The sequence below is a fragment of the Scyliorhinus canicula genome, chromosome 20 (assembly GCF_902713615.1).
Source record: "Scyliorhinus canicula chromosome 20, sScyCan1.1, whole genome shotgun sequence".
Lineage (NCBI taxonomy): Eukaryota > Metazoa > Chordata > Chondrichthyes > Carcharhiniformes > Scyliorhinidae > Scyliorhinus > Scyliorhinus canicula.
The window spans coordinates 53,970,355-53,996,518 of record NC_052165.1 but is presented as its reverse complement, the minus strand read 5'-3'; the positions used below and the strand labels follow the sequence as shown (position 1 = coordinate 53,996,518).

The 26,164-nt window shown below is 43.7% G+C and overlaps 1 protein-coding gene across 4 annotated transcripts in view; it reads left to right on the top strand.

Moving 5' to 3' along the window:
• Positions 1-26,164, top strand: part of wnt5b (wingless-type MMTV integration site family, member 5b) — a 186,235-nt gene that overhangs the window by 142,196 nt on the left and 17,875 nt on the right. For 2 of the 4 annotated variants that reach the window (XM_038780022.1, XM_038780023.1), the window contains exons 2-4: positions 8,108-8,256; positions 9,481-9,728; positions 13,808-14,100. In XM_038780022.1, the coding sequence (XP_038635950.1) occupies positions 8,108-8,256; positions 9,481-9,728; positions 13,808-14,100 (690 nt within the window). Of the gene's footprint in view, positions 1-6,436; positions 6,455-6,745; positions 6,803-8,107; positions 8,257-9,480; positions 9,729-13,807; positions 14,101-26,164 lie in introns of those variants that run through there. The other 2 variants (XM_038780021.1, XM_038780024.1) reach the window with 2 other exon arrangements.

The window sequence follows — 26,164 nt, the reverse complement described above, 5'->3', positions numbered from 1 at the left end:
GGTTCGATTCCCGGCATGGATCATTATCTGTGCGGAGTCTGCATTTTCTCCCCGTGTCTCCGTGGGTTTCCTCTGGGTGCTCCGGTTTCCTCCCACAGTCCAAAGATGTTCAGGTTAGGTGGATTGGCCATGCTAAATTGCCCTCAGTGCCCCAAAATGTTGGGTGGGGTTACTGGGTTACGGGGATAGGGTGGAGGTGTGGGCTTAAGTAGGGTGCTCTTGGGCAGCACGGTGGCGCAGTGGTTAGCACTGCTGTCTCACGGCGTCGAGGGCCCAGGTTCGATCCCAGCTCTTTGTGGAGTTTGTACATTCTCCCCGTGTTTGCGTGGGTTTCACCCCCACAACCCAAAAATGTGCAGGGTAAGTGGATTGACCATGCTAAATTGCCCCTTAATTGGAAAAATGAATTGGGTAATCTAAATTTATATTTTTAAAAGTAAGGTGCTCTTTACAAGGGCCGGTGCAGACTTGATGGACTGAATGGCCTCTTTCTGCACTGTAAATTCTATGAAATCTATAAATCTTTAAACTCCCACAGATGGACTGTGGGTTTAACAGAGGAGATGAGGAAAGTACCCAAGGACTACTCAGAGCAGTGCCAGAACTCACACAACTGCTGCACACCCTCCTCCAACACAGATCACGCAGCATCACAGGTAGATTAGCACATGCTGAGGAGCACATCACGTGAGAAGCAACAGGTGCTGGACATAGGCAGCAGTGGAGAGTCAGTGTCAGAGTTTGCAGGGAACACCAAGCTCTGCTCAGCTGAACATAGACCCTTGGGGGTTGTCCATGAAAAGGAATTTACAGAACAGCATAAATACTATAATGGCTCAGGCATTTGAAATAATGACCACCACTATTGAAAGAATGATCAACCTCCTGTAAAATCATATGTGGCAAATGGAGTGCAGATTTTGACTGCTAATTTACAGAGGATTGAACAAAGTCACAAGTTGGTGGTTCACCACCTCACTGACATGTAGCAAAGTACCCTCCTGCTCCTGGCTATCAGGAAAGTTCAGATGGGTCATGAAAGGGAACATTGAGAAAGCAGAGGCACTTCTTGCATGCCCATTTCTTAGTCCTTGCCCCATCCATTCAGACAGAGAAGTACAAACTTACTGATTAGCCTAAAAATGCAGATGAGGAAATCTTTGGTATGGCCCTCATGGACTCTTAAACCCAGGGCGGCACGGTTATGCAGTGGTTAGTACTGCTGCCTACGGCGCTGAGGACCCAGGTTCGATCCCGGCCCCGGTTCACTGTGCATGCGGAGTTTGCACATTCTCCCTGTGTCTGTGTGGGTTTCACCCCTACAACCCAAAGATGTGCAGGTTAGGTGGATTGGCCACGCTAAATTTGTCCCTTAATTAGAAAAAAATTATTGGGTACTCTAAATTTTTTTTAAAAAGCTAACAGCCCCCGGAGTTTGACTTGCCTCACCCATGACAAAGCGAATTTAAGCAGCGACCTTGGCAAAAAAAGATATCAGTGACCCGGTGATGTACATGTGGACTGTAGATGGTAGAATCTTGCAGATGTCATCAACAGATCACTGGAAGGAACCAGATGCAGAGAAATTGAGAACTGTGGTCACATTGACAACCACAGGCAATGCATGATCACTTACCTCCCTTGACAGAGACTTTGAGACGGCCTGCTGCAAAAGTCTGAGCCTTCTGAGGCACAGTTGCTCAAATAAGTCAAGGAAGCTGACCGTTGCTTATCAACCCTGTGCGAGGGATACCCTTGAGGTGCAGCTCTGTGTCCATCCTCTCTGTCCCAGGAGCAGAATGTGTTTACAGAGAAGTCAACTGCTGCTGGAACTGCCCCTGTGTCTGTCTATTGGGCCAGAGCAAGCTGCATTTTCTCCTCAGGAGTCCATGCAGTATAGGTAGCCACCCCCCCCCCCCCCCCCCCCCCCCCCAATTGCAGGAAAGTCTCACAGGCAAGAAGTTGATATTGAGCACAGTGAACCCCGTTGCCATTTCCAAAACTAGTAAACAATTGAGACTGAAAGAACTACTCCTGTCAGTGCTGTGGCTAACCACAGATCTGCCAACTTTCTGCCTTTACACTGGCAGATCAGTGTCAGTCAACAATTATATCCTGTTGTGCACTTGCCCCCACCAAGCTGGGCGTGATTTCGAAACAATGTGGAAACTGTGCACTTCCAGAGACAGTCAGAATGCAGGGATAAAGAATAGCTTAATTGCCTTTGTAGTTGCTTTAATTGGTTTCCTGCCAGTTCCGAAAAGGTTTCGCCATGGCCTCATGAAGCCAGAAGAAAGTGGTACAAATTCAGGATCACAATCCAACATCAAACTCAGGGGATTTAACACTCACCGCATTCAAACTCACCACCCTTGCATGGAAAGCTCCACCTTCTATGGATTCAAGCATTTTTTTTCTTTTTTTTTTTTTAAATTTAGATTACCCAATTATTTTTTCCAATTAAGGGGCAATTTAGCGTGGCCAATCCACCTACTCTGCACATCTTTGGGTTGTGGGGGCGAAACCCACGCAGACACGGGGAGAATGTGCAAACTCCACACGGACAGTGACCCAGAGCCGGGATCGAACCTGGGACCTCGGGGCCATGAGGCGGTTGTGCTAACCACTAGGCCACCGTGCTGCCCTTATGGATTCAAGCATGAGGCGTTCAGTTGGAACGCTCGCACCTGTCTTCTACGTCCGGAAAAAGAAATCTCAATCTAGTTTTGGTCAATGCGCCCTGTGCATAAAAAGCTGTGGAGTTCACCCTGTGGAGGGCCTCACTCCACACCTCATCATCCACTTTAGGACCCAGCTCCCTCTCCCACTTCACGTTCATTCCATCCGCCAACCCCGAGTCCTCAGACACAATTTGCCCACAAACACCAGATGTGCTCCCCTTTTCCGACCCCACCAGCGAAAGTATCCTTTCCAACAGAGACACCTGTAGTGGCTTGGGAAACTTTGGGAAGGCCATCCGCACAAAATTCCTCAACAGAAGGTACCTGAACGGGTCCGTACCCCAGCCTGAACTTCACCAACTCCTGCCAGCTGGCAAACCGTCCCTCTACAAACAAATCCCCGAATTTCTCCAGACCCTTCCTTTCCCTCATCCCAAACGTAGTGTCCAGTCTGGACAGTTCAAATAAATGATTGCCACAGATAGGGGCCAGCTGCGACACAAGTCCAAAATGTTGCCTAAACTGTCGACATATTCTTAAAGTAGGTTTGAGGAGTACCTAGCCAGAGAAAACAGAATCCTATGCCAGAGAAAACGGAAGCGAGGCTATTACCATCAGACTCGACACACTGCATGGCCTCACTCTATCTGTCCCCATATGGTATCTGGGTCACTGCACCACCCCAGCACCTTCTCAGCATTGGCCACCCAATAATAAAGCAACTTCGGCAGTGCTAGGCCCCCCGACTGCCTATCCTGTTGAAGAACTACCCTACGGATCCTCGGAGTCTTGTTCGCTCATATAAAGGACAAAATCAACCTATTAGCCCTCCCAAAAATAGATTTAGGGAGTAAGATAGGGAGACATTGAAACAAAAACAAAAACCTTGAAAGAATATATATTTTGTTAGACTGGTCTCAGCCCACCAGGGACAGGTGGATGGTTGTCCCACTTTTGCAGATAAGTCGTAACCACGATAGCATAGTGATTAGCACAATTACTTCACAGCTCCAGGGTCCCAGGTTCGATTCCCGGCTTGGGTCACTGTCTGTGCGGAGTCTGCACGTTCTCCCCGTGTGTGCGTGGGTTTCCTCCGGGTGCTCCGGTTTCTTCCCACAGTCCAAAGATGTGCAGGTCAGGTGGATTGGCCATGCTAAATTGCCCTTAGTGTCCAAAATTGCCCTTAGTGTTGGGTGGGGTAAATGGGTTATGGGATAGGGTGGAGTGTGCAGTTGGGAAGGGTGCTCTTTCCAAGAGGCGGTGCAGACTCGATGGGCTGAATGGCCTCTGTCTGCACTGTAAATTCTATGAATAAATTCTATATCTACCAGACCTGCAAAAATTAAATTCATGCAACCGGGCCCAATCATGGGCCACCTGCACTCGCAGATATTTTAAGCTAGAGCTGGCTAAGTGAAAAGGCAACACTCCCAAGTTGGTTCCCCTCCCTGGGCGGTTAACCGGAAAACATTCACTCTTTTCCAAATTCTGCCAGTAGAAAAAATGAACCAAAGCTCCTCGATAGCGTCATTATATCACCCATAGTGGGAACTGGGTCTGTAACATAAAGTAACGTCTGTATATAGAGACACCCTATATTCCACCCCTCACCTCTTTAGCTCTCTCCACTTACCCAAAGCAATTTTACTGCAATTGTATAGGGCATTGGTGAGGCCACACCTGGAGTATTGTGTGCAGTGTTGGTATCCTCATCTGAGGAAGGATGTTCTTGCCATGGAGGGAGTGCAATGATGGTCCTGGGAAGGCATACGAGGAGATAAATTGGTTAGGATTATATTCACTGGAGTTTAGAAGAGTGAGAGGGGATCTCATAGAGGGAGGCTGCATGGTGGCTTGGTGTTTAGCACTGCTGCCTCATGGTGCCGAGGACCCGGGTCGATCCCGGCCTCAGCTCACTGTCTGTGTGCCTTTTCAAAGAGGATAAAGCAATCCCCCCATATCTGCCTCGATCCAACATTGAGCCTTGTTACTGGTGGCCAACGAATACTCCCTTAAGCATTGCCCTGGAGCATGGATAGCCAACGCCGATGCTGTGAGTCGCCTTCTGTTAGACACACGTGTTTGGCCCCTTTGCCAGCATTGAAAAAGGTCATCTGACATTCAGATTTTCAGACACCTTGCCGGTGTCTGCGAAATAGATTAAAGCTTGAACACAGAAGATCTCCACATTATCCAAATTTGAGTCCGATGATGAAGAGATCGTGGCTGATCTGATTGTAGCTTTAACTCCAATTTCCTGCCCCCTCCCACAACCCTAGACTCCCTTGTTGATCAAAAATCTGTCTAACTCAACTTTAAATAAGTCTCCACTGCACTCTGTGGAGGAGAGTTCCCAAGGCCAACCACCATCTGAGAGAAGATTTTGATTCCTCACCTCATGGCCATCGCTTTGGGAGGCGACAACGCCCTCCTCATTAATCTACAACAGTACTTGTTGTCAGACATGTCGGATTCAATAAGTTGCTCATTCTGATTGTTCCAAACCGCAGTTCCCACTCTTCCGTTCGGCTGCACAAGTTGAAATGTGATTAACAAGGCGCCACCTCGTGGAATCGGGAGTGAATTGGACATTGTTGGCAGACAAGAATAGCTACCATATCCAATTAAGTCTGTAAATATTCTCATAACCTCCAGCTTCCATCAGCATTTATCTATTAACAGAGCGGTACATTGTGCGAATTAAGATGTTTACATCTTTGCATTGTAACATTTACTCCATCTTCAGTTTAGTTACCTAAAGCGGTCAAAGACTTTTCATGCGCATTTACTTTTTTATGGTACAAGTCGTTTCGAGAACCATCTGTAACAGAACAAAATGTGCCGATTTTCTAACGCGCTTCTAACGTGCATTTCAGAGCTATCAACGTTAAAGGCAGATGTCAGTTCATAGCAAGAATGGAGGAAGTTAAGGATATATATATATATATATATATGCACTCATTATTATTCTTTTTGGGTAGATCCCCAAAGAGGACACTATGTACAATGTGAACAGACTATTCTCTGGTTACGTGCCTGCACATTTAATATTGAGAAGACCCAGAATATAAGTTATCAATATGAAAATACCTCTAACTTAGCACATCTGTAGGAGATAATAGAGCGACTGGTTCTGACATTGAGCATTATTTTATTGTACATAATTATTCCTTGTGTGTTGTGTGGGAATATTTTCAAAGGAGGTTATGATAGCACACTGGAATGAATGACAGAACTGAATCATTTACATATTTAGATGTAAGTGCAGGGGAGAGTACACAACACAGAAGGACGCTTCGGCTATTACAATTCTTGCAAAAAGCCAAGGAAACAAATTTACGCGAGTTACATGTTAAAATTTGATAATTACAATTCAATGATTGGATACAATTTAATCTTGAGCAGGGTAGATCTAAATGGTGATGACGTCAATAGGTCGATACAGTTTGTATTTTCTTTCCTTCATCTTGTTCCCAATGATACTTTTATCACTTCGCGCGACAATAATGTGTTCTTTGTAAGGGACAGTATTTAAATGCTAAGATTTACTTTCTCAAACCAGTCTGATATAATAATATTCGAAGCAATCTGCATGACGTCTGCTCCTGCGAATGTTAAATGTGAGCACTATGTGTTTGAGGAATTTAGATCGGGTTTTTTTTCTTTCTGGGCCATTGAGAGGCTGGTGTTCTGACTATTTTTGGCTGGGAGGTTAACATCTGCTCTGCAGGTGGAGGGTTGGACGGTGTGGCTCTGTCCGGTGTAGTCTGCAGGTGAGAGAGACGGCAAAACTCGCCTCAGAGTTGCTCAGTCACCGCTTCCTGCATCACCTTCCACTTCAGGCATCCTGTCCACTGAGCATTCAGTAACAGGAGTTGACACGGTCCACGGTCCCCGGTACTGGCAGTCACTGTATCAGTATTGTCCAGTTATCACTCGCTAAGGTTAGCAAGAATGACACTCTTGTGTTAGCTTTAGAAATTTGGGAAAGGGCGAACAGTGGACACAAGGACAGACTTGTCCAGATGTACCCTGCAATGAAGTTCTTCTGTCTGCGCTTTCAGATCCTTTTTCTTCGGCTGCCACGAAAAATCGGAACCTTTTCGAAGCCCTTTAATCAGGTTAGAATCCTGTTAGATTTTAGCACGCTCCGATTTACAGGAGGGCTGCTGGAGCTGGGATGAATATATGCAAGGCTCTTTTTGAAGGGGTGTTTGTGGGGGGGGAAGGGTTGGATGTGTGTCCTTACTGCTTGGTGCTGGAAGAGGCCAGGTTGTTTCCGGACTCTCGCTGCATCATAATACAATGGCTATTCAGGAGAACTGCAGTCTACACTTTGATCATTTCCACACCCGAGCCCAAACACAAGCTACACAATCTCAGCCCACTAACCCTCGGAGTAAATTCAAGTTCGCCAAGTCGGCTTTTCATCATTGATGCTGTGCAGTCTCTGGGAAAGCACCCCCGGCCCGCTCTAAAACAAAAACTTCCATGAAATGTCCTTTTTACTTGTTTTATATCAATTTATTGTTTAATGAAATGCAGATGTTGTGACTGCAGTTTTAAATATAAAGCTTGTGTGTAAGGTCTGCTCGTCCTTTGGCTACTTTACTAATAGCCCAATGCATATTGTGCTGGAAATAGTATTTGAAGAAGTTGAAAGAATGTGACATCTCCCCGACCTTCAATTCATCCCATTCCAGTCAGGTATGGAATAGAGACAGCTCCTTAGATGGGCAGCAAGGCAGTTGCCGCCACATTTCTATTCTGCTTGTTGAACGGTTCAGCAGATGGAAAGGCGCTTTTCTTGGCCTAGCTGTGGTATGCTGGTGTATCATCCTCCAACCCCAGGATATTGTGTTTGTACAACCCACAATCTGGACCCATTTGGTGTTTGGTTAACACTGGTGGTCGAGACCTGCTCGGAAGGAGTGCTGTGGTGTTGTTGGCTGCTGTTCATTCTTGGATCCTCTCACCCCCCCCCCCCCCCCTTCTTCCTCCTCCTGAGGTCTGAACACTAGTTATATTCCACTTTTGTGTTGTTGTCACACACAGACCTCTCCAGGTTTCTGAGGGAGGAAATAAAACCCCGAATGGGTTGGCGGGAGATGTCCCTCTCAGCACGCTGCTGTTTTGTTACAAATTGTAAACTCACTTTCAGATGCCAGGCTTAAAAAAAAAATCCTTTCCTATTTAGTGTGACAGTCTCTGACCAATCGGAGCCAGGAGATGGCCCCTCATAAAAAGTCTTGTGTTTAATAAGAGATTCGCTCGGATTCAGTCAGATACTTCAGTTTGTGACTGTAAAGCAGATACTAGGCTGGACGGCTGAACTAAATAATAAGAGAAACTCCAGTCAGCGGGCGTGTGGAGGAGGACTGCTCGCAGTGTTGGGCTGAATGCCTTTGCTTTGTTTTTATTTACAGAGGACGGTGGCAGGACGGTTGCTGGCGCAGGGAGCGCTTCGTGCAGGTTTGAGCCCGGCCAGGCTCACCATGACTGGGCTTCGCGTCCTGTTGGCTGCCGCTTTGCTCTCCAGCTGTTCCCAGTGCTTGGTGGAGGCAAACTCTTGGTGGTAAGTGGCTGAACATTTTGGAGTTTAACTTACTCTCGATTTGGATGGGAAGGAACTTCGCTGTCGGGATTTGGCGATGAATCATACTTAAATTCGAGGGTGGGTGATTCAGTCTATATATGTACAGGTAAAGATGCACATCGTTGCTAAATCTTGTTGAATATGTGGCAGAGTTGCATTAATGGAGTTCTGTTAGCCAAGTCACATTCGGAATTTTAAGATGCCAATCAAGCTTTGGGAGAGTGGATAATTATATATGTTTTTATTTTTGGTGTAGGGGATAGGGTGGTGCTCTTTCCAAGGGCTGGTTGAGATTTGATGGGCCAAATGGCCTTCTTCCACTCTGTAAATTTCATGATTCTATGATTATATACCTGCGGCTATATGCTAGCCTGTTAATGTGGGAAGGATCGTATACTGCCCACAGCTAGACACAGCGATCTCTGACAAATTAACTCTTTAAAGACCCCAGACATAGGTCGACAAGCAATTGTATGTCGTCTCTCACAATGTAATTCCACGTGTTTAAATATATGTATAAAGAGAAAATGCTGGATAAACTCAGCAGGCCTGGCAGCTTCTGTGGAGAGGGAGTCACATTTCAAGTCCAATGTGACTTCTAGCATTCGCAGTATTTTGCTTTTAATTCAATATTTTTACTTCAATGTAAAGTATATGAGGTAAAGCTTTCAATTTCTTGGTATTTTAGAAAATATCGAGTATTTTGTTTCAGCTTTTCAGAAGTGTTCTTTAAGATGGCTTCTTGAGAACGAGATGATATGTGTATGCTCATGTGGAAGGGATTGCTCCAATATACACTTTTCAGGCAATTTACTCAGCCAAGTCCTGACTATCGCAGCGTTAACTGCAGCATTCCCTCCCAGACACTGCCGGAAATAGCATCTATACAGAGAGAAACCGAGTTAACTTTCTAGCTCAACCACCTTTCATTAACTCTGTTTCTCTCTCCACAGCTGCTGCCAGACCTGCTGAGCTTTCCCAGTACTTTGTTTCTTTTTAAAATTTTAGATTTCTGCAGCATTTTGCTTTTATATTCCGTGTCCAACCGTTTGAAGAAAACCACTGGGGCTAAAAATGTTGTCGGTTTAGTAAATGCAACATTGTTCAAGGAAAATCCAAACCAACTAACGCCAGCACATAAATCTGAGATGTGACCAGTTTCTCCAAATCGCCTAATTCCTTGTGTTTATTCACCCGCCATAGGTCGCTGGCTATGAACCCCATCCAACGGCCTGAGATGTATATTATCGGAGCCCAGCCTCTCTGCAGTCAACTGAACGGCTTGTCACAGGGCCAGCGGAAATTGTGCCAGTTGTACCAGGATCATATGGTTTATATTGGAGAGGGGGCGAAGACTGGCATTAAGGAATGCCAGTACCAGTTCAGACAGAGGCGGTGGAACTGCAGCACTGTGGATAACATCTCTGTGTTTGGAAGGGTCATGCAGATAGGTGAGACTTTCCACTTGGCTGCATAACAAAAAAAAAATGCTTCAATGAAACAAAAGTTTAGCACGCCTGTGTGAGATCCGCTGTGCTGCCATCCTCCTTTCAACAAAAGTGCAGCCGAACCTTTCCCTGTGTGGAAAACCCGAGCCTGCGGTCATTAGCCCGGGTTTATGGGAAGGTGTCGCCTCGATGCATTGTCCCTGCCTTTTTGAAATGCAATTATCCAGTGACAGGGACTCGAGAAATCCGGGCTGAGATTGAGGTTTCTGATAAACAGAGCAATGTACAATAGCGCCAGAGAGGAGAGAGAATGGAGCTGAACTCCATATGCAGGGCAGATGGATTTGGGAATTTGGCCAGAGTTGCAGGAGTTCTTTAGGTGTGTTTGGGGCAGAGGAGTATTGGGAAAGGTTGGTTGCTTTTGCTTTCGGGAATATGCTTTTTCAGATGATTGCCTTGTCAGGAAAACTCATCCATAAAATAAAAGTGACGGGTTACGGTGCGTTCAGTATTATTCTCACTCGTTTTACTGAACTTTAACCATAGCTGGAGAGTCTGAGCTGTGCACCTGCACTTTGCTCACTGTTGTTGAGGCTGGTAAATAAGGTCCATCGCTTTTTTTAGAGGTTGTTCAAATTCCTCCGTAGTTTGCATTGAGAGAATGCAAAGGGGTCATTGAGAACACACTCTGGATTTCTGCAGAGGGATTAGGGCAGATAGAAATGACGTTTATAGGGGAAACTAGAGCACGTGAGTTTATCTAAAATATTCACTTTTATCATACGGCTATATAAAATATCAGGCTATGGCTTAAAATGATGCTGAATCAACACTGAAAGGTTGCTTGAGTTTCAGTTGTCGCAATGAAGTAGGTGAGTTAGTAAAACATTTCTTACAGCAACTGCAGATAGAATCGCCTCTTTTAGAGCAGTATCAATTTCCAGGTTTTGTCAGGGAACAGTGGTGTTCGCTGTTGTTTTATTTCTGGCCTCATGAGGTTTCTCTGGTAGATCCCTGCTCGTATCAATTTATTGTTGGAAACAAAGAGACTTCTGACAGGGAAATGACCTGGAAACCAAAGCCAATTCACTCTGTGATCAGATTAGCAGTCCACCTCCTTCAATTATCTGGGTTGTGTTTAGATGTAGGGCCAGTTAGCTCGGTTGGTTAGATGGCTAGCGTGGGGTTCAGAAGAACGTCAAAAGCATAGATTTGATTCCTATTCCAGCTGAGATAGTGTTAGGACCTGCCCCTGAGACTGCAAGGCAATGGTAACTTACCCCCGTCAAAAAACTGCCAAACAAGCGGCTCAGGATGAAGCCTCAGTTGCCAAGGACCTGTCTCTGGCCAGAGCATACCATACCCTGCCATTTGGATGTATTGAAGTATTTATACCTCACTCATGGGAGATCACTCTTCCCTGTCTGTCTTCCTTCCTTCTTTCCGGGGCTTGTGAATTAAGTAACTGGGAAAAGCTGACTGATAGTTTCACCATGTGTTTCAATCAAAACTGTGGTTCATTTCCAAATATCCCAGAAATTATCTATCAGATCAAATGGTTACATAGGATTGCCCAGGATTGATGGAACAGACCAGTGTCTGTCTGCTCCACTCGGGTCTTCTCCGGTGTTGTCCCTTGTCAATTTACAACTGTAACCACTACTCCCTTTTCCCTCAAATGCGTGCCTAGCTTCCTCTTAAATGCAGTTTAGGATTTGCTTGAAACATTCTTTCAGTGAAGATGTTTTCTTCTGAATTCCCTATTGGATTCCGAGGTAACTATCTTATGCTGATGGGCTCCTTGCTCTCCCCTGTGCCCCGCCCCCAAGTGGAAACATTTTCCCTGTATCCATTCTATCAAAACCTTTTATAATTCTAAAAACCTCTATTAAGTCACTACTTGGCCTCTTTGTCAGGAAAGAGACCAGCCTGTCAATTCTTGCCTGATCTGCTTCTGTAAACGATAATTCATCTTCTTCTCACTCTAGCCTTAAACTTGAGAACAAAAATCCCTAATCCATTTTGTCAACATTATGGCTGTTACCATGTTTCATAAGGCTGTACATTATCGATTCTTCAGGAATTTTAACTTCACGAAAAAAGAGAAAGATTTCCTTGTTTAGTATCATATTCAAATATTAATAACAGCCAAACATTGCATATCATTCATTAATCATTAAAAGACTACTTGTTGATTTATATAATGAACTCTCGCCTTTATGAATATCATTAACTGTTTTGTGGCTGCACCTATTAAATTTTACTCTTCATTGGTTAATTTAGATGTTTTTAGAACTGAATCTCAATCACATTAACATTGCCTTAATACTCATAATCTCCAATCTCTATATAATCCCTTCTTCCACCCGCATAACATCATCCAGCTTTGTCCTGTCTCAGTTCATCATGTCTCTCATGCTGAAACCCTCAGTCAAGCCTTCATTGCCTCGAGACTTGACTGCTCCTGGCTGGTCTCCTCCATTCTACGCTGTATAAACTTGAAACCATCCAAAACTCTGCGGTATTTGTGGTTTGGTGTCATGTTTTGTTTTACAAAGTGCTTTCATTAGGCTAAAGCTGCTATGGAAATATATATTGTCGTTTATTGTTAAAACATTGTACATTTTAGTACTTTATTAAGTTTGTCAGAATTCTCAATCTTATTCAACTAGACTTAACAATGGAACAAAAACTTGCATTTATATAGCAGGAGTCCCGAAGTGTTTCGATTTCTGATATGTAGCCACTGTTGTATTGGATGCAAACATGGCAACAAGGCCCCACAGGCAACAATCAGATAAACTATGTTTATCTTGGAGACAGTGATTGAGGAATAATAGTTGGTTACGCCACCAGAGGAATGTTTGCTCTTCTTCAATAAGGCATATGGTATCTTTGCTATCGACCTGAAAAGGTTCAAATTAATGATGATTGGAGACTCAATAGTGAGAAACACTAGTGCAGCCACAGATAGCAATATAGGTAGCAAGCACTATCAAGTCCAGCTTAAGGGAGAGGGATATATTTTTTAACCTTGAAAACAACTAAGAAAATAAAGATTTTATAGAAGGAAAAGTATCAAAGTGCTCTTAAGCAAGTCTATCATACCAAAATATATGTTTTTGAACACAAATAATGGAGACATACTCAAGACTCATTTTATGCAAGTTTTATAAAAAAAAGTATACAAAGATCTTTGAGGCTTGGCAAGTTTTATAAAATAGTGTACAAAGATTAGATCTGTGAGTATTTTTGCCTTGTGTCAGACTTTGTTGATTCAGTAAATTTGCTGTATTACAGACAAATTGCTGTCACATTAAGGCTACAGTGGAGTGATGACAAACATCTGAACTGATGCTCTGGACTATCCATGAGCAATTACTAGTATACAAGTATAAATTCTGATATATGTGTATTTACTGAATTAAAAGAGCTTGTTCAAGAATATTGAACTATGTTTGATTGTTTATTGCTGCTGATTTAGCTGGCCTGAGCATGGACAGTAATGGGACAGTGAAATTGACCTCGAAGAGAAAATATCTGAATCCCAGACCTGGTCATTATTCTATCACTCCCAAGTTTACTTTTGTAGAAATCAGGCTAGGTCACCAATGCCCTCCAAGTTTCAATAACATATTGACATTCAGGGCCCTCTTTTATCTCCATCAAAACCCATCCACTTACATAAGTTAAAGTCACACCTTCACTGTTTAGGATCACCTATGTGCTTTTCACAGTTACTTCAACTAAACCTTCTTGTGACAATAAACAATTATTATATTATGCATAAAAATACACTTATGTAAGTCATTGGACAGCTGCTGACATCCATGCGACTGCATACCAATGTATCTAATTGCTTTTAAGAGAGAAGTAGCAAAAATTATTGACAACAAGACTGAGAAGAAGTATTTACGTGTACAGAGATAAGACAAAGCAAATATTAATGTATTTTCACACTTCTTGACCCTCTGTTTGAGACCAGGGAATGTGAAGTGGAAATACAGTTGGTATATATATTTATATGTATAAATGCTGCAACTACACCTACATTGACCATAACTTGTTTTGTCTGATTTCAGGGAGCCGGGAGACTGCCTTCACATATTCTATTTCAGCAGCTGGCGTAGTAAATGCAATAAGTCGTGCATGTCGTGAAGGGGAACTCTCAACCTGTGGCTGCAGTCGTGCTGCCAGGCCCAAAGACCTTCCCCGGGACTGGCTGTGGGGAGGCTGTGGGGACAATGCAGAATATGGCTACCGGTTTGCCAAAGAATTTGTGGATGCTAGGGAGAGGGAGAAAAATTACCCCAAAGGGTCAGAAGATCATGCCAGGACACTAATGAATCTGCAGAACAATGAAGCTGGCAGAAGGGTAAGAAATAGTCAGAGATGAGCTCTGTTTTGTAATTTACCCATCACTTACGGGCAAGAAAATATTTACCATCCAGCAAATTCCCCAAATATTTATCGGTCTCTCCACCTGCCTGCTGCTTTGTCTCTTTTTCTTAGTCATTTGTCCTGTCTACTGCTTAAACACAATTATCCACCTTTAACTATCTATGCATCAATCTATATATTTATCCATTTTATCTATTGATCAAACTATCTATTGAAAAATCACTACACCAGTCACATATTTTCATTTTCTGGTATTGCATTTTTGCCGATTGTTATGTTGCATTTGTGGCTGGTTTTATTTGATTCCACTTTGACTCTGTACTTTTGAAAGTTATAAATATTTTCTCTATTGGAAAATTAACACTTACCATGGAATTTCATTTTTCTATAAATTTGTATCTGTTGAGAAAGCTTTTAAATAGTTTCGCCAGGGTGAGAACTGCAACCGATTAGCAAATGCAATGTTTGATTTCCTATTTCGATGTATAATTTTAATAACTATCATTCTGTCCACTCCTCTCTCTGAAAGAGATCTTTTATATACTCAAACATGTTTATCATATACTGCTTATTATGTATTGGTTTCCAGTCTATCTAAAACTAACTATGTTAGATGTTGCATGGGGTTTGCATTTGTATTCCAAATCCTGATGCACTGAATTTAAAAAAATACTTCAGACAGGGATTACACATATTGGGGAATTTATGTGGAGATGATGGAGTCAGTGTTTCTGTTGATGTAACAGTGAGGTTGGAGGTTCAATGTCTCTGGGCTGGACTTGGTCGCTATTATTGTGATATTTGGACCAGGTGATGATGGTGTGTTCCCATCTTTCCTTTCAGATCAGTCTGTCCTCTGCCCAGGATGCACGCTGGCATCACGGCACACATACTTCTGCAAGGAAAGGAGTTCTTACAATTTCGTAGCTTTGTGGCCTTAGATGGATGCTGAACGTCATTTGCTATGAATGCCATATGCCTTATTGGTGCTGGGAGGGCAAAGTTCTATACTTGCAAATAATTATGGAATCATGGAATCGCACAGAAGGCTGTAATTTGGCCAATTGTGTTCATACCACCTCTATCTAAGAACAACCTTTTTGCTTTCAGCCTTGCAAATGCTTTCACTTCAGGTGCTGATCCAAATCCCTGTTTGAAAGTCATATTAGATCTTCTTGTGCCTTTAGATCTTCCTGTGCCATACTGTCAGGCAGTGCATTCTAGCTCCTAACCAAATAACCGGGCCTAAGTTGCCTTCTTTAGTTCTCTTCCCAAAGTCAGGTCCTTGGTGATTATTCGCAAAGTGCCCTGATATTTATTTTTACCCGGGCAAGGAGGCAGACCCTGAGTCTACCTCATCTGGAGCAGGGATTGAACCCTTTGCTGTTAGCATTAATCTGTCTAGCTAATTTCTGTCTCGCTTATCTGTCTAACTTTCAATGAATGGGAAAGTTTGCAATTTGAACTGAGTCAAAGCAAACTGCTTAAACATGCAAGGTCACATTGAAGAAAATCAAATCAACTTTAGGGGAGTGGGATGAGACATTTCCTATATTCTAAATATCCATCAAAACTCATAAATGACTCACAAATAGATGTAAAACATACAAGAAAAAGGTCTTACAACACCAGGTTAAAGTCCAACAGGTTTGTTTTGAATCACTAGCTTTCGGAGCGCAGCTCCTTCCTCAGGTGAATGAAGAGGTGGGTTCCAGAAACATATTTATATATAGACAAAGTCAAAGATGCAATATGATACTTTCAATGGAAGTCTTTGCACGTAATTAAGTCTACAGATTCAGACGGAGCAAATGGAGGGATAATCATGGGTTAAAGAGGTGTGAATTGTCTCAAGCCAGGATGGTTGGTAGGATTTTGCAAGCCCAGGCCAGATGGTGGGGGTGAATGTAATGCACATGAATCCAAGGTCCCGGTTGAGACCGTACTCATGTGTACGGAACTTGGCTATAGGTTTCTGCTCGGCGATTCTGCGTTGTCGCGAGTCTTGAAGGCCGCCTTGGAGAACGCTTACCTGGAGATCAGAGGCTGAATGCCCTTGACTGCTGAAGTGTTCCCCGACTGGAAGGGAACATTCCTTTTCTTTTTTGAAAATCTTTTTATTGGCTTTTCTCATTTATAAACAGTTGTTACTTATATACATTACATTTTTCTTGGCCGTGCTAATTTGCTTTATTTTACAGAGAGGTTTGTTTTGTCCCTCATTTGACTAACTGTACATACGTTTCGCTGCCCTCTGGATCAGTCTATGATCTCCCCCCCCCCCCCCCCCCCCCCCCCCCCCCCCCACCCACTGGGTTGCGCAATCCTTTGGTTCATCTTTTTTTTCCCCTGACTTACTCCTCGATGCTGGTCTCAAACAAGTTTTGGAACAGGCCGACGAACTGCCCCCAAGTATCCAGGAAGCCTTCCTCTGACCCTCGGATGGCGTACCTATTCTTTTCCAGGTGGAGAAATTCCGAGAGGTCAGCGAGCCAGTCTGCAATTTTGGGTGGTGCTGCCGATCACCAGCGAAGCAGAATTCTCTGGCATGCGATTAGGGAATGAAGGCAAGGGCGTTGGCCCCCTTCCCCATGTGTAGCTCTGGCTGCTCCGATACCCCAAAGAAAGCCACTATTGGGCATGGCTTCACCCTCACCCCCACAACCTTGAACATTGCCTCGGAGAAGGATGTCCAGAACCCAGAACCCAGCAAGCTTGAGGCAAGCCCAAAACATGTGGGTGTGGTTGGCCGGGCCTCTCTGGCACTGCTCACATTTGTCCTCCACCTCCGGGAAGAACCTGCTCATTTGGGTTCCGGTCAGTTGCGCTCTGTGCACCACTTTGAGCTGCATTAGGCTTAGAGGAAGTGATCATTCCTGCCTGGCGATTGTCACGCGATGTCTGTTCATCCGTTGTTGCAGCGTCTGCATGGTCTCGCCAATGTACACACCTAGGGACATCCTTTCTTGCAGCGTATGAGGTAGACAACGTTGGCCGAGATAAACTACCTAGCCTTCAGAACAGCGACCATGACACCACACAACCCTGCCATGGCAATCACTGCACGATGTACCAGATCATCGACATGGGTACCACCATTACGCATGAGAATACCAGGTACGTGGTACATACTCATGCGACCCGGCCAACGTTGTCTACCTCATACGCTACAAGAAAGGATATCCTGAAGCGTGGTACATTGGCAAGACCATGCAGATGCTGCAACAACAGATGAACGGACATCGCACAAACCCCAGTCCCATTTCAAATGAGTTCTTTTCAATTCAGTTTGAGCCATGTTAGTCACTTCCTCTCTCTGAAGTTTCATAGTCATTCTGATCCTTCAACCTTTTTGCGCAAGTTCTGAACTAGCTCTGTCCAGTTCTCTAAGTTTGAATGGTCTTTGCTGTTCACTTGCTTTTATTCCAGCTACTACATGAGCGACATCGTAGCACAGTGGTTCAAATTGTTGCTTCAGAGCTCCAGGGTCCCAGGTTCGATTTCTGGCTTAGGTGACTAACTGTGTGGTGTCTGAACGTTCTCCCTGTGTCTACGTCAGTTTTCACTGGGTGCTCCGGTTTCCTCCCACAGTCCAAAGATGTGCAGATTAGGTGGATTGGCCATGCTAAATTGCCCTTAGTGTCCAAACAGGTTAGGTGAGGTTACTGGGTTATGGGGATAGAGTGGATGTGTGGGCTTGGGTAGGGTGCTCTTTCCAAGGGCCGGTACAGACTCGATGGGCCGAATGGCCTCCTTCTGCACTGTAAATGATTCTATGATCTTGTGTTGTATCATCAATAAGTGTTTAAATCAGAGTCTCTGGTCATTGACTCAGAAAGTTAACTTTGCGAATTCAGGACTTCTGGTTGATGATTCCCAATTGTGCAGGTACTTCAGTTGTTTTCCTATTGTTCATTACTGACTTTGATACATCAAGTAATATTACTTGGATCATTTCTTTGCTTAAATGTATCAATATTCAAAAATGAATTTTTATTCACAGGAACAACTTTCTAATTGTGACAATCCATCTTCTTCATTTCCTCCAGTTTGCTTTGGAGTTCACAAATCGCATTGTTTTTCTCGTGATAAAATATGAACAGTTTGTTAGGTTTGTTTTTTAATTCTGCATCCAATCAATTATTATGATTTAACAGAACCGTCTTTTCTTCTTCAAGGCATTTTCCGCGATACTTCATAAATACCTCCGTGCCTGAAGTTCACCAATTTTTAACTGAAGATCAACCTTTGCTAGGTTTGCTTTTTCAAGTTTATCCTCCAGGCAGTTCAAGCCCACAGTCAGACGTTCCACTTTTCCTGACTGATTCTCAATTGGTTTTGTCAATTCTCTTTTTTTATTCACAAACTCCTCTTTCATATGTGAAAGTTGATTTTCTGTGTTAATCAGGTTTCCCCTCAGTTGCTTGTTAAAGAAACAGGTTCATTCCTTCCATTAATACCTCTTACTAATGCTTTTTCCTTCATTTTATATAAATGTTTTTTATTGGGTTTTTGAACAAGGTATAATTACCGTTGTGAACACAGGATAAGAAACATATATATATATATATATATATATATCTAGAAGAGAAGGGCACACCCCAACATACCAAGGAGAAGGAAATGGTACATAGTAAAAAAAAATACAATAAAATATGAAATAGAATAACTGGTAGGGTATTGTGCACCAGCTCGACAGCGGCAGCTCTGTACACCTGGCAAAATTATTTACACCACGTACGTAGGAGACTGTTTGCTGGGGGGGGGGGGGGGGGGGGGGGGGCGTGGTGGATTGGGAAGGCAAACTTATATTTGGGTGCCGGGGAGATAATTACAGTGTGTGATACTTGGCTGTGTTTCGTGTTGTTGTTGCCTGCTTCTCCCGGATGGATGTCACTCGCTTCTGCTGCTCCTCCCGTCCTCCGTCTTTATTTTCCTCATTCCCTGCTCCTGGAGATGTCATGCACATTTTGGTATCCCGCGCTTTCCTTCCGACTCCCATTTCCCTGCCCCCCCCCTCCCCACCTTGCTGGTTCCCCTCTCTTGTTGCCCCCTCCCCCCTCCATGGTTCGCCTTTCTTTCCTCAGGTTTAGCTGACCCCCCCCCGTGGTTCACCTTTCTTTCCTCAGGTTTAGCCGTCCGTCCCCCCCCCTCCCTCCCTCCCAGTCTATCTCTCCCTTTCATGCCTTGGCTACTTTCCCCTGATTCTTGGCTACCTGGCTATTCTTCCTCTTGTTCGTTGGCCACAAACAGGTCCCGGAACAGTCGCGTGAATGGCTCCCACGATCTGTGGAAGCCGTCGTCTGACCCACAGATGGCGAATTTGATTTTCTCCATTTGGAGAGATTCGGAGAGGTCGGACAGCGAGTCTGCAGCTTTGGGTAGTGCTGCTGACCGCCAGCCGAACAGGATTCTATGGCAGGCGATCAGGGAGGCAAAGGCAAGGGCATCCGCCCTCCTCCCCAGGAATAGATCTGGCTGGTCTGAAACCCTGAAGACCGCCACTTTCGGGCATGGCTCCACCCTCACCCCCACCACTTTGGACATTGCCTCAAAGAAGGCTGTCCAGTATCCACAAATCTGGGGCAAGACCAGAACACGTGGGTGTGGTTGGCCGGGCCTACTTGGCACCTCCGGAAAGAACGTACTCATTCGGGTTCTTGTTAAGTGGGCTCTATGTACCACTTTTAGCTGCGTACGGCTGAGCCTTGCGCACGTGGCGGTGGAATTGACCCTATGCAGTACTTCGCTCCAGAGTCCCCACCCTATCTCAATCCCCAGGTCCTGCTCCCATTTCTTTCTTATTGCGTCCAGTACGGTGTCGGCCCTTTCTGTCAGTCGGTCATACATGTCACTACAGTTTCCCTCGTCTAGTATGCTTGCGTCCAGTATTTCTTCCAGTAGAGTCTGTCGTGGCGGTTGTGGGTACGTCCTTGTCTCCTTTCGTAGGAAGTTTTTAAGCTGCAGATACCTTAGCTCGTTCCCCCTGGCTAGCTGAAATTTCTCTGTCAGTTCGTCCAGTGTTATGATCCTGCCGTCCGTGCATAGGTCCCTGACTGTCAGTGTCCCTCCGTCCTGCCCCCACCTTTTGAAGGTGGCGTCAGTCAGTGCTGGTGTGAACCTATGGTTGTTGCAGATGGGAGCTTTGTCCAACATTTTGGTCAGGCCAAATTGCTGCCGCAGTTGGTTTGCTTTTTCCTTCATAAAACTTCCTGCAATAGAATTGGATTATCAGCTACCATCAAAGATTGATCTGCTCCTGTATCTCTTATAAAATTTTCATTTGTTTGCTTACTTTTTTTAGATGAAACAAAACATCCAGAACCATCACTTCCTTTGCCAATACTTAAACAATTCTCAAGAACTATCTTGAGAGCTATCCCCCTTTCTCATTTATTCTGTAGGAGCATATTTCACTTGCACCACTGCTATAGTTTAACCAGCCATTTCCTTTTCAGAGCCTTCCTTTCCTACTACTACAACTGGTCTTGCATTTAAATTCCAACAATCTGCCTTCATATATCCCGCTTAATTACAATGGAAACACTTAGGCCTCCAAATGTCAGTTCCACTCTCAGCAACTTCTTTTTTGATCTTTGATCTTTGGTGAAATTTCCTGACCTTTCCCAATGGTTCCATCTCTTTCTTGACTATTTGTTTTCTTTTCTCCTTTGTACATTCTATTCTTCCCATGTTTAAAAGGATGATAGAAAAAAAGTTTGGTTCTGTGGACAAGTTCGTAATCATCAACTAACTCTGCTGCCTGTCTAGCAGTTCTAACATTTAAAGGAAGTGAATCTTTAAATGCTTCTAAAAGAATAATTTCTCGAAGGCTTCATATGTTTTCTCTACCTTTAGTGACCACATCCAAAGGTCAAAAACTATTTAGCCTCACTCTCCTGAGTTCATTATGAATTTGCCCAAGGTTCTTTTCTTGCATTTTGCAATTTCTGCCTGTATGCCTCCAGAACCAACTCCTATGCGCTAACTACCTTTCTTTACTACATCATAATCTACTGATACCTCTCTGACAATGATGTATACACTTCACTACCTCTACCCACCAGTCTACTTTGTAAAAGTAATGTCCAGATTTCTTTTGTCCATTTCATGGGTTTAGCTACCATTTCAAAATGAATAAAACATGCTTCCATGTCCTTTTCCTCAAAATTTTGAAGAACTTGGTAGAAATTTTAACATTTCCCCATTAGGTTCATGTCTGGAACTACTTCCTTTCTCAACCTGCTCTAGTGTCTTTATTAACTGCCAGCATTTTAAGCTGAAATTCTCTCTTTTTTTCTTTTTCTGCCATTGGTAATCTTCTCACTTGCACATTAAGTTTTCTCATTCCAACTTCCTTTAGAAAAGCTCTTTCTCTTCCCCTTTTTCCTGCATTTCAAATTCCTTCATTGCCATTTATTTTTCCTTTTCTTTTCCTTGCATTTCTAATTGTTTCATTTGTAATTGAATTTTAGCTAATTAAATTTCCTCTCTTTTTGAAATATTTGGTCTATCTGACAACTCTTGTACATTTAAATGCTTTGCTATTTTGTCAATAATGTCGGTAATCCCAACACCAATTTATCTGCCAATTCAGTTAACTGGCTCTTGGTAACTTTCTGTAAACCAGTCAAATTTACATCTTACATCTTTAGGAAAGTCTTAGCAATTTCGAAAGCCATTTTGGATTCTAACCTATACAATCGACCTCCCAGTAACCCTAATTCCTTTGTCCAGTACCTCAGTATCCCACTTACTCCTTTTAAGGATTCATACATCCCACGATTTAACAATAAATCCCAGAGCAAGTTTACTATTCAGCATGCAGTAACCTTTTCTCCACGTTTTAAAATCACGCAAGAGCCCTGCTATTGTTATGATTCCTGTTGGTGTTGGAACTGGATGGGAAGATCAGAGAATGGAACTCTGGCTCAAAAGACCATCACTTTTACTTTTTTAAAACGAAAACATGGAGAAACAGAGTCACAGGACCGCTAATTAATTTAAACAAAAAAACAAACATTTATTAAACATAAAAATATTGGATTATAATTGAATGTTCCTTATTCCTCCTTACCTTAACAAATACACACAGATTTTAAGATTAACATGGACTACCAACTGTATCTTAACCTACAATGGTCTCAGTACCACAGCATCCCTTTAAACACACAAGATAGCTGTGTTCAAATACACTCTAAACCTCAACTGAATGTCTGCTCAGAATCCCCCCAGGTAATTGTTGATTGAGAGTTTCCAAACTCCACTCCAAAAAAATGTCACTTTAAAATCTACTTTCAAAACAATTCTTTCCATCAGTAGCTTTCACAATGAACCCATTCCAGGTTTTCCAACTGTACTGTCAAACATGCTTCTGCTCTACTTTTAGGAAGGAACTCAGTACCAGGTTTTCCACCTCTTCTTTCAGTATTCCTTTGACTTAACTGCTTTTACACAAACTCTGACATCCAACTTCAGATTTCCAGAGTTATTTGAACTCATGTTACAAAGGCTGTAGTAAAATCTCACAAACCTGAAAATTGCTTCAGGGCCAGAATTCCCCAGCCATTGCGTCTTTTCCTGCTGGCAGTGCACCCCCTCTCATGGATTTCCTGGTGACATGGGGTGGCATTAATGGGAAATCCCATTGACGTTGCCGGATTAGAGATTGCCGCCGCCAGCGATTGGCACGCTGCCAAAAAACACGTGACTAGGGGATAGGAGAATCCAACTCCAGATGTCTTTCTTGTGTCTCAGCTTCTTCTCAGCTGTCTTGTCTTTACTGAACAGTCTCTGTTCTAGTATTTTTAACCTCAGACCTCTTAGAAACTTCTCTTAATTTCTCTAGTTTCATTAACTAGCTGCTCTTCAGATCTCTGCACTTATTTTCTTAGCCATTACTCCATGGTATGGATTTTCTTCTAGCAAAGCTGAGAGAGACTTTCCCTCTTCATCCTTCTAAAACCAACTGCTTTTAGCAGAGGTGTGAGCGCTATCCTATCTCTCACTACCCATCATCTAAAACTTTAAAACTTTCTTTATCCTTACAAGGGCCTTCTGTTGCTAAGCAACCTCTGCTAGTTCTATTTATTCCTCATTTCGTAGCCCTGCATAAGCACAATAGAAACAGTTGGAATTGAAAACAACCCCCATACATACAAACGCCTTTGTACAGCATGAATCTAACTATAGGTCTTACCCTTTCTGGAAGAGAAATATTGAATTAAACCCACTTAAAACTTAAAGAATCCAGTAAAGGTGAGAGAGTTCCAGACAAGGGAGATAACTTTTAAGGAAAGGGGAGAGAATCGGAGAGAGTATTGGAGGCAGTTCAGAGGAGGTTTACTTGATTGATACCTGGAATGGGTGGGTTGTTGTATGAGGAAAGATTGGACAGAATGTGATTGTTTCCACTGGAGTTTAGAAGAGTGAGGGGTGACTCGATTGAAGTATGTAAGATCCTGAATGGTCTTGACAAGGTGGACATAGAAAGGATGTTTCCTCTTGTGGGGGAATCCCCAACTAGGGGGGGCACTGATTTAAAATCAGGATTTGCCCTTTTAGGACAGAGATGAGGAGTATTTTGTACTCTCAGAGGGTTGTGCAACTTTGGAACTCTTGCCTCAAAAGGCTTTGGAGGTGGGGGGTCATTAAATATTTTTAAAATAAATTTAGAGTAAGGGGCAATTTAGCGTGGCCAATCCACCTAACCTGCACATCTTGGGTTGTGGGGGTGCTAACCACTGCACCACACGCCGCCCTGTCATTAAATTTTTTAAGGCCGAGGTGGATAGACTCTTGTTATGCAAGGGAATCAAAGGTTATCGGGTTAGATGAGAATGTAGAGCTAGGGTTGTGGGGGTGAAACCCATGCAGGCATGGGGAGAATGTACAAACTCCACATGGACAGTGACCCAGGGTCGGGATTCGAACCTGGTTCCTCAGCGCCGCAGTCCCAGTGCTAACCACTGCGCCACGTGCCGCCCTGTCATTTAAATATTTTTCAGGCCGAGGTGGATAGACCTTTTTTATGCAAGGGAATCAAAGGTTATTGGGTTAGATGAGAATGTAGAACTAGATACACAAAATAATCAGACATGATCTTATTGACTGACAGAGCCGGCTCGAGTGCTGAATGGCCTACCTCTGCTCCTATTTCCTATGTTATATGTAATTCCAGGAAATGGAAAGAGAAAGAGAGTTTAAAGTAAAACAGCTCCAGCTGAGAGCATCCTGTCATGCTCCTTGAAGACTCCCCGTGATCAGATTTAAGGGCTTAGGTATTCAAACTTTCCCATTGAAATCTTAATTTTGATGAAGTAGAGGTGGATGCCTTCTTTTTTTTTTGAAATTATAGCACAGCAGTTAAAATGGCCAATCCGTTACTAGTCCCTACTGTTGCAGAGTAATATGGCAGGAGAAGCTCATTAGGTTTGCTCTCTTTTGCTTGAGGAAATTGCAATACGCTGTGAGGCAGCAGAAAATGCTAGTTTAAGTCTGTACCACTTAGTTCCAGAGGTCAGAAATTCCATAGCCTCAAGAAACAGTCCAGCCAGACATACCTGGAATTTGAACAGTTTGAACAGCTTTGACAGGTGAATACGGGCAATTAAAATTGACACCACCTACAAAAACCTTTTATAAAATAGTTCTACTTGAGGAGTTCAAAAACCCATAACCTTCTCGATAAGAACTCTCATACAGGAACAGAAAGTAACAAGGGTCAGGCAGGCTGACCCTTGGCTGATGATTAGGAGCTTGTCCAAAAATCCTTATCCCAAAGGAAACTCATTGCCTAGTTACCCCCAAAGACCTGAGAAGGATAGTAGGTGGGAGAGCGTTAGGAAACTGTGCACCCGTGCGCAGCTGGAATTAGGAGGGCCTTCCTCAGGCCAGAGAGGATGGTGCTGAGACGAGAAGTCAGGCCAAGATGCTTGTGTGTTTTCACAGCTGCAAGGCAGGACACCTCTGTGCTGACTGTTGGAGGTTATGGGAAAAGTTCGTGGGATTTGTTAGGGCACACAAAGCCCACACAGAAAATGAAAGTCAGAAAATCAGTCGATAGTTCTGACTGCAGCAGCAATCCTTGTCGATGCATTACTGTGAGTGCAGGTAAGTTTCAAAAAATCCCTGAGAGTTACAAAGATTTTGTAACGGAAGGAAGAGTGGCCACATTTCTTCTAGGGGGGGGGGGGGGGGGGGGGGGGGGGGTAAACCTATAGTGATACTGAAGGAGACTGGGACCAACCAAACTCTACTGCTGGGAAAAGCATGACTTTTGTCCCAGTGCATTAAATGCCAAGGTGTTAGTAAAGGGAATTGAAGGAGGGTACATGCCCAACCCCTTATACCAGGTTCAGCTGGAGTGCACCCTTGTGTCAGGACCAGTGACCACGAGAGTTGTCTGCAGTTTGCCTGTGAATGGGGTTGACATGCTCCTCGGCACTGACCTGGCAGAGTCAGAAATGATGGCATGCCCAGTTTTCCTAGGAGCCAGGAAGACGGAACAGCTCCAGAAGAATATGTCTGGCGTTTTACCTGACTTATGTGGTAACCCGGTCTATGGAGAGACAAACTCTGTCAGAGGAGGCTGAAGTGTCACTGCAGATAGGTGGCTCTACTGTCTGGTTACCTAAAACTTTACTTGAGAGCTTATAGCACCCCGAGAAGGTAACAAGTATGTTTTCCTCAGTTGTTGCTCAGCAAGCTGACCTGTGATTTATAAAGTTAGCTCAGTTTGAAGCTGAGGCAGAGGCAAGCCATGAATGCGATGACATTAACAATGAGGTGTTGATGAGGAAGTGGAGACCCCCTCAAAGACTTGCAAATGAGGAGTGACAGTGATTCATCAGCTTGTGGTGCAGCTGAGGTACTGTGGGGAAATTCTACGGCTAGCACACAAAATTCTGATGGCTGGGTATGTTGCCATACAAAAAAAACCCAAGACTGCATCAGCCAACTCCTGTACTGGCCACATCTCCACAAGGATGTAGTAAGGTTTTTGCAGAATCTGCCAGGTTGTGGGAAAACCCCAGTCT